General features: G+C 40.2%; 2 protein-coding genes across 2 annotated transcripts in view; both read left to right on the top strand.

Moving 5' to 3' along the window:
- folr (folate receptor) overlaps positions 1-480 on the top strand; it is a 3,478-nt gene extending 2,998 nt beyond the window's left edge. Inside the window, exon 5 of the mRNA XM_035680298.1 lies at positions 149-480. Coding sequence (XP_035536191.1) covers positions 149-423 — 275 coding nt within the window. The 3' untranslated portion in view covers positions 424-480. The remainder of the gene's footprint in view (positions 1-148) is intronic.
- A 3,934-nt stretch (positions 481-4,414) lies between these two features.
- inppl1a (inositol polyphosphate phosphatase-like 1a) overlaps positions 4,415-9,116 on the top strand; it is a 24,067-nt gene continuing 19,365 nt past the window's right edge. The window contains exon 1 of the mRNA XM_035679849.1: positions 4,415-4,890. Within this exon, the coding sequence (XP_035535742.1) occupies positions 4,715-4,890 (176 nt within the window). The 5' untranslated portion in view covers positions 4,415-4,714. The remainder of the gene's footprint in view (positions 4,891-9,116) is intronic.

Here is a 9,116-nt window from a genome sequence, read left to right as displayed (position 1 = left end):
CACATTTTTTTTGCACATTTGTCTTAGACTAACAATACCATGCACTCACTCTTAAACACATACAGAGATCTCACATTTTACTGTTAAACTAGTGAGAAATAGTTGTGGGTGTGATGTGGACTCTTTCTAATCCCTTGCTCACCTACAGGTGTTAACAAATGTCCTGCAGACAGCAAGTGCAGAAAGTGGACCGACGTTTATCCCACACCCATGTCCATGTGTGAACAAATCTGGTCCAATTCCTACCTTTATACCACCTACTCCAAAACCTCGGGCCGCTGCATGCAGCTCTGGTTCAATGGGACAAACCCCAACAAAAAGGTAGCTGAGTACTACCTTAACAACGCACAGCAACCCCAAAGCTTTGCCTTGACAATGCTACTTGTTCTGGGTTTCTCATCTTTATCGGCAATGATGTACTAAAATGATCCATTCTTGGACCTATACTGTGTCATCTCTGAGGTACCAATAAAACTGATTTCAAATGTTCTCCTGTCTCCTTTTTTCTTGTCCTCTTTTGAGCCACTGAGCTTCCTAATTGATAGTAAGACCCCTCTCATTAGCAATCTATATAAACACAAAACCAAGATTATAAAATATAGAAATCATAAATCAAGGCAAAAATAGGAAGAAATATGGTAGATTTAAAAATCTGTGAGGGCTAAGAAAACAAAATAAAATAAAAAAACATCTGGACAAGACTTGAGGGGAAATGCCACATAATGTATTACTGCACAGCTCTGGAATGACATTTTCTCTTAAGTACAAACTATGGATAGGTTTAATAACCTCTTCATAACCTCAGCCACCAGTGATGAAACAGTAAAACTGACCCAGGATCCGCACTGAGGGAAAATGTTTCTCTACACTGGGCCCCAGTGATCACACCATCACATGACCGCTCTGGGCCAGCTAGTGGTTAGTGGGCTCCACTGCCTGGTAATTATGGAGTTCCAGTCCCCTGAGTGTGTGTGTGTGTGTGTGTGTGTGAGGGAGAAAGAGACACACAGAAAGAGAGAGAGAGAAAGAGAGTAAGCTTGTCTTGAAGTCTCTAGGTGTGTTTATGTGTGAAAGTGACAGGCATGCATTTACAGATGTGTGTCAATGCCACGTCTGTCTATGTTCAGGTCTTGGTCCTGTGACTGGTTAGCTGGTGTGTCTACAAGATGTGACCAGAGAGGACCTTGACTGAAGTCTGAGATATATATTTAGAAACTTTTGTTCACTCTGTACTTTCATAATCAAGGCCAGAGATAATTAATCTTTTAAAAAGACATAACTGATACAGTCAACAGTGTCTTATTATTTTGAAAATGAAGCTTTACCTTCTGACAGAGATCAGACGTGTCAAAGTGCTGCTTAACTTCTGAGGCTGATAATAACATCCTTCCTGATGATACCGCTGCATAATTTAGCATTGCAAGTTTAGCTGTGAATGCTCAACCAGTCTTTCCTGTCTTATTTCTCTGCATGGACTGCACACATAAAGCTCTTGTACAACAAGAGAAGTGGCCTTAGGAGCATCCATTTGCAGTAGTTATAATAATAATAATAGTGCAGCCATAATTGGTTTTGTTAAAATATGAGCATAATAATGCTACAATAGTTTCTGTGATCAGAACACCTGAAAGAATACTTAACCTGGGTTTGAACAACAGATGTTTAAACAAACATCATCTTCTCCTCAATGTACACAATGCTGTTCCCACTTACCTCTAGTATAACATCTATGGATGCTGACTGAAAGTGACAAGTGTAATTTACACACTAAAGAAACAGAGCAATAATAGCTAGTGTTGTAAGATTTGGTTATGTAAGGGCAAAAATGTTACCAAATTAATATTATTTGTCTAGCTATTTTGGATGATGGATTTTAGTTGATGTGAGGCATCCAAATTTAAATTAGAGCTACAATTAATAATTAATTTCAGAATAAGTGAATCAGATAATTATTTTCTTGAATAATTTTTGGTTTATAAATAGTCAAGACATTTAAAAAAAAAGTCCTTTCTGATGGATAGTTCACTTTTCAAATACTTACATAATATTTTAACATGTCAGATATTTAAAAGTATTATGAGCCTATTGTATGGAGGTTGATTTGATATCAACAAGTCAAAAAACTGGAAGAATACACTGTGCATGCTGTGACACACATATTGTGCTAAAGGTTATGCTAACATGCTGCCTTTATGGCTAGGAATACTGCAGAAAAGGACTGCTGAGCTCGACAAAGTAAACCTAGACTGTTGAAAGCTGAGCCAAGTATAACGGTGTAAAGTTGAGCCTGAAAAGCTGATTCTGAGATGTCCACACAGGATAGTGTGGCTTCAATACAGCAGCCTAAAGCAATCCTTTCATGGCCACTGTATTGTAGTCACAAACTTTAAAGAGTAGGAAAGGTTGTTGTTCATCCAGTCTCGCCATGGCAATACACAATTGTGGTAGGATGTGAAAGAGAAAAATTGCGCAAAATTAGTTATTTTTAAGATGAATTGCTAACAAAGCTGTTTTATTATGATGTGACATCTTGCAGCAAACTTCCACGATCTCAGCATGCAGACGTATTGTTAAACCACACTCACTTTTACAGTCAACTCACACACGCAGGCATATACAGAGTGATGCCATAGCCAGAAATAGCTTTGGGATGGCTGCTGTCCCTGTGGCTATTAATACTCTTGCTTTTCTGAGGTCATTGGCAACACACACCACCCTGCCCAACTCTCACCCTCTCTCTCCCTCACTTTAACTCTACTTCTCTCTTGATTTATGTGTGTGTGTGTGTGTGTGTGTGTGTGTGTGTGTGTGTGTGTCCATACCACATTATAGGAGTCAGACATTTTGTAGGAAACTTGAGGAAGAAAAAGTCAGAATAATGTGCAGTGATGTCTAAATGTTGGGTTGACTGCTTCCTGTGTTTTGCCAGTCTGGTGTCTAGGTGGACAGTTACACCTTGTGGGAGTGTGTGTGTGTGTGTGTGTGTGGTCTGGAAAAGAAAAGGATTGCATAACTGGATTGGAGCTTGTGTTGAGAAACTACTGCAGCCCCTGGCCTCCTCAGTAGCTGCAGGTCACACTGATATTCAAAGATTCGAAGAGGAAAGCCCCCTGGTAATAGTAGGGGGATTTAAGGCTACAACTCAGAGCCATGATACAACGGTAGAGAGGAAAACAACGTTTATGAGGATGTGTTATTTTAAAGAGAAGGTAATGAGATATCAGAAGCTGCACTACATTGTAGTCCACATTGCTTTTTATCCATATGAGAAAAAAGTTGATTTAAGTTATCAGACAATCCTCAGTTTATTCTAAATAGTGTAAGCCTACTTAAAGCGATAAGATTACGGAAACATGAACCTATGCCAGGTACCCACAGGATATAGGATTGATAGGTACTCCAACAAAGGGGTAAACTGAACTTCTACTCCTCTTCTTCAGTGGTGGAAAAAGAACTCACATCCTTTATGTAAAAAAAAAACCTACGAATACCACCAAAGTAAAAAGGGACAAGTAAAATTCCTGTATTTAAAGTGTTATCTACGTAAAAAAGTACATAATTTTTATGAGAAAAATGCAGTTAAAGTACCAGTACTCAGAATGAGCAATGGTACTTTCAGATTGTTTTAGTGCATATCATATTATTGTTATTATTATTATTATCATAAAAGATGCATTAAGGTGTGCAAAGCATCTTAATCTTGTTACTCAAGGTCAAGGTGCAACTAATTTTAACTACTATACACACTGCTGGGTTATTCAATCATAACAATGCACTATGCATGCACTGAAGCTGCAAAGTAACTAGTAACTAAAGCTGTCAGATAAATGTAGTGGAGTAAAAAGTAAAATTTTTTTAATGAAGTGGAGTACAAAGTTGCATAAAATGTAAGTACCTCATAACTGTACAGTAGATGAGTTAATGTAGTTACTTTCCAACCACTGCTCCTTTACTCTAATAGTCAGTTTACTTCTCTTCAATGTGTGCGTGTGTGTGTGTGTGTGTGTGTGTGCCTCGATCACTCACTGTCCCTCAGGTTGTGGCATGTTAATATATACTGGGCAGCAAGGTGTGCCCGCTCTCCTTCTCCTGGGGATTTTTCATTTATTATGTCATTTAGGCCTTTGAAATCTGTGATTACAAAGTTTAATTTGTTAAAATATCCTTATATTATCGAATGAGTTACATTGTAAAACTCTCTTTATCCATCCCAGTGTCTCTTTATCCCTCCATCCCTCCTCCCCAGAGCTCTGTCAAGCCAGCTACAGATCGGCATAACGGAACATAAAACTGCGGTTGTCTCTGTCACAAAAATAAAGTGTCTCAACGTAAACCCCTCAAGAACTGTTTTATTCTGAAAAGCCCGACAGGAAGTACTGTATAATGACACTATGTGGGGTTTTGACGCGTCCCCGCTGTTGGTCCCCGGTCTCCAGTGTGGATTTACATACCCTGATTTCCGTGGGACTGGGAAGCGAAAGAGGAGGGCAGTGAGCCTTTCAGGAACTGAGGAAACCGCCGCAAGCAGCGTAATTTAACAAATGTACAACTTTTAGCCCCGTCCTCGGTCCTCGGTCCTCTCGCACCGTAAACCTCCGTCGGTACAACCGTCCGGATTATTTCTCTCGTCTGGAGGAGGACCGGGAGCTTTTCTTTTTACGGAGAAGTCTGGAAGCAACTTGAGTTGAACCCGGTTTTTTGAAGGGCTGTGGCCATGGCCGGGGGTGTTGGTGGTGGGGTTTCTCCGCTGGGGCCCGCGCCGCCGATGTGGTATCACCGGGACCTGAGTCGAGCTGCGGCCGAGGAGCTACTGGCCCGGGCCGGGAGAGACGGCAGCTTCCTGGTGCGGGACAGCGAGAGTGTCAACGGGGCTTACGCTTTGTGTGTGCTGTAAGTAACTTCATCCACAGCAGAAGTTTGTTTGAACTCTTAACGTGTGTGTGTGTGTGTTGTGTCGTGTGTGTGTGTGTGTGTGTGTGTGTGTGAGGCCTGGTTTTTGCTTTGTCTGCCAGGAACATGTATGGCTTGTTTTTTTTATTTTTATTTAAAGGGTATTTAAGTTAACAGCTAGTTAGGACATGCTTTCAGGGAATCGTCGCTGCCCCAGTCTCTACAGGCTTTTCTAACTTATACATAAACTTTTCCTGCAGCAGCAAAACTGGCATTTATTTGCTGTTGCATGAGATCAAATTGTGATTGAAGCCTGCGTTAGCTAGTGTTAAACAAGGATTTCAGCCATACGCATTTGTTTACTTTCTCCTGGAAGTCAGTGAGTGGGAGAGAGAGAGAGAGAGACTGTCTGTCTGTCTGTCTGTCTGTCTGCCCAGCAGTGAGACTCCAGCATGGCACACAACTTTAGGGCTGTTCCTGTCTGTCTTGTGTCTGATGTGGTCGCCTGCAGCTCCGTTTTACAGGGCACTGAAACTGAATGGAGTTAAATATAAGGATCTATGGGCTGGCGAGGCCTTGCTGATGTTTTAATTTAAGGCTCATATAAGATCAGTGTAGTTGGAAAGAGTTACACACACTATCTACTCCCACTGTATATCATAAAACAGGAATAATCTGTTTGCCAGGGGCAGTATAAACTTTGTTTCGGAGGGAGTTAGAGGGCCTGGCATCCTCCTGAAACTCTGTACACCTGACAGACAGTTTAAGTGTAAAGTACTGTGTTCACTTGACAGTGACTCAGGCAAATTTAATGAACTGTGGAAAAGGGATGTTAAATGTACAAATAACCAGTGACTCACGCCCCCTCCCCCTCCCCCGAACGCCTACACAAAGTTAAACAGATGTAAAGACTACTGATTGTGCAGATGCAGGAAATAAAAGGCCTATGCCATGTGACACAATACTCTGACATTGACTCGACCTACATCCCCTATCTGGTAGTTTACCCCATGCTGAGTTCATTGTGTGTGTGTGTACACTTAGACAGGCCCACTCTCATGTGAACACATTACTCCTCTTGTCATATAACCGCTCAGAAAAAAACAGGGCTGCAACCCGTTTTGGCTCGCGGCCTATACAAGATCAAAAATGATTAATAAAGAGTGACAAATATCTATTTTCCTATCCTTTGCTGGATGCACTAGTAATAGGTCCCTCTATGACCAACAACATTCCTCACATCCATGCATCATCCGTTTCCGGATTTATTCCCGCCTCCACCTCTCCCTTCCTCTCCCCTTTCACCTTTCACATCGTGGACTTTGTTTCATCTCGGAGAGTTTCCTCCGTGTTGCCTAAAGCTTGTTATGGTCAGGTTTTAGCCAAAATGTGCTTTACAATCAATTTAACTGCTTTTTACGAAGACGTTTTTTGACCACATATAAAAAAAAAAAGTCATAACATTAACAAACAAGATGACAAATACGGCTAGAATATTCTTATTATTGTAAATATATGCTGGCACTGGATCCTATGGTTATTTTGTAGCAGTCATAGAACAGGCACTAACATGGACTGAAAAATGTAATCATCCTCCTCATTACAGCCGTCATCTTCTTCATTCGCTGTTAGTAATTACAGGTGGTCGTAGTTGTGGTAAGAGATTTTTGTTTTCTTATGTTGACATTTAAATGGATGTTTCACCTACCTGTAATACATAGAAAGTAATATATAAAACAACAGAAACGGTTACATAATTAAACCATTTACGGCTTTTAAATAACTCAATTTCAGTGATTTTAGAGACGTATGCAAGGCAGTTGTTTAATATTGTGATTTGCTCTTGACACAGTTATTGTCATTCAGTTCTCATTGAGCGATCCAGGCTAAAGTCAGTGATCATTAGGATACTCTTTTTGTATGTTGTTTACCTTAAAAGAAGGAGACATATCTGAGAATAGGTGAAATAAAGGCGATTCCAATGTGCTCTACTTTGCGGCATTTGCTGTGTTAATATTGCAATATCAGTAGTGGATGTTTACATTTGACAATTTATCATTCAACCCTACTAATAACCAGAGGGCATGTATGTTAAATTATAGGCTTCCTCTCATAAAACCCTATGGACATCCAGTTTTCTCTTTTCAGAGGGTCAATATTTGCAACTTTAAGTCCACAGATTTAAAAAAGCACCATAACTATGATCATTTTTAACTTATATACACATACACACCATATATACACTAGTCTAGGGATAGGTGTTGCAGATGAGGAAGTCAAGTTGTCTAGTTGTTACAATACAACACAAACAATGTAAGCATTGAATGTCTCATCCTAACACCCAGTCACAGAGGTCATGTGGACCGGCGTTGTTAGATCAGTATGACAGAAACAAGCTGTCTGTCTTTATATATAATATCTTTGAAAACAGGATTTTCCAGTATTTCCCAACCCCTGAAGTCGTAGAGGAGATAAAGATAAAGACGATATGGTCAAGCAATCTCATTCTTGTGAACTTGTGCTAATATTACTGTGTAAAAAATGCATTTCCAGGAAGTAAGATCTGAATCACCAGAAGCATGAAAAGGCTCCAGACTGCTGAATGCCACACCGTTTTTAGTCATGGCAGCAGTGTGGTATACTGGAAGCTCAGGGCATGTGTCTTTCTCAGGACTTCTGGATGTCGAATAGCATCTCCTTCGTCTCTTATGCTTTATTATTTTAGTGTCTACTGAAGCAAACAAAGTAAAACTAGCCAGGTAAAAGCTTTGCCTTTAGAAGGGTATAGGGAAAGGAATACGTTGTTTTTGTCTTCTTCTAACTGAAGTAATCATTGTTTTCTAACTTTTTTTTAAAATAAATTTCTACAAACCTGTGACACTGTTTGTTTTTCTACGATGAAACGGTACTGAACTGAATCACTTGGTAAACGCAGTCAGATTGTCTTTGCCCAGACGACTACAAGATGGCTCTGTGGAGGCTGGGCGCACAGTTGCATCAGTGTGGTGATTTAACATAAAAATGAGCCAATTTTACCTGATTTAACCAGGTGACGTCTTTTAGGTCACAGAAATGACATACATGCTAACTTTTTAATGTTTTTTTTTTTTTTACCTTAACATGGCTACTAGACATGGCTTTTTGTGGAATCCTCGTGACTTACGTACACAGACATGAACTTCCTTTTTAAGGGCTTTTGGAACTTTTGGAACTTCCTAAGCACCAGTGTGTTTAGGAAGTGCTTCCACTCTGCTGTTGTCTGAGAATAGACTCGTGGGAAGAGTGTTTGTGTTGGTGACTTTACAGAAGCCAGTCGTGGCCCGACTCCAGGGCCGGTTTGCCTTTATGCCTTTGCCTTTCACTTCCTCTTACTGTACATTTTAAGTCCTCGGACTTTTGGTTTTGTGTGTTCTGCTTGCAAGTGTTAAGATAATAGATCAGATTTTTGTAGGAAGTAAGTGACCACTTTGACCAGCGTAGATAGCAAATAGTTATAGCTGATCAGTTACTGCTGAGTGTGTTTAATATTTGAGTGCAACAGATAAAGTATCTGAAATAATATGTGGTATGTTAAAGCTTTGTCATTCACTGCCACAGTGGGATTAAATATTGTAATATTTAAAAAACAGCTTGCTAGCTCAGCAGGTAACAGGAAAATTTAGTCTGAGAGTGGTCCTTTTTTTTTTACTCCAACCATCGGGTGTGGCTATATATTTGTAAAGCTTATGTGTATGCAGCAGTGTGACAACTACTGACATTATGAATTGTTTACTATTTCCTGTCAGGAGGTGTTCTTTAGTATCAGTGGAGCGTGTCTAAACATGTCGGGGTGCAGGCATGACCCTCTGTGTTTCTGTGTGTGTTTGAAACCTAGAAATATCTGTGAAAACATTCCTCAAGGGTTTTTGTACCTCTTGAAAAGAGTTAAATTGGTTTTTAGTATATAAGATGACTGGCTAGAGCAATGAGGCACAGCTAACGTGTTGAATAATGAATAGCATAAGAATTATGATGCAAAATGTAGCCAATTCTTTTATAGCCAGTCGGTGCAGTGTGTTGATACACATACTGTTTACAGTGCAGCATCAGTGCATTGACTACACTGACCTGCTGCACTCTGAGGCAATGGAGACTGGATGAGACTGAAGAAAAGGAGGTGACACTCAAAGCCAACAGCACAGAGGGAGTCTGTGGGGCAGGCATTACCCCCGACACACACACACACA

Source organism: Morone saxatilis, unplaced genomic scaffold (assembly GCF_004916995.1).
Source record: "Morone saxatilis isolate NCDOM2014 unplaced genomic scaffold, NCSU_SB_2.0 Contig8, whole genome shotgun sequence".
Taxonomy (NCBI): Eukaryota; Metazoa; Chordata; class Actinopteri; family Moronidae; genus Morone; species Morone saxatilis.
Note: the sequence above shows the minus strand (reverse complement) of the source record. Positions and strands in the feature narration are given on the sequence as shown.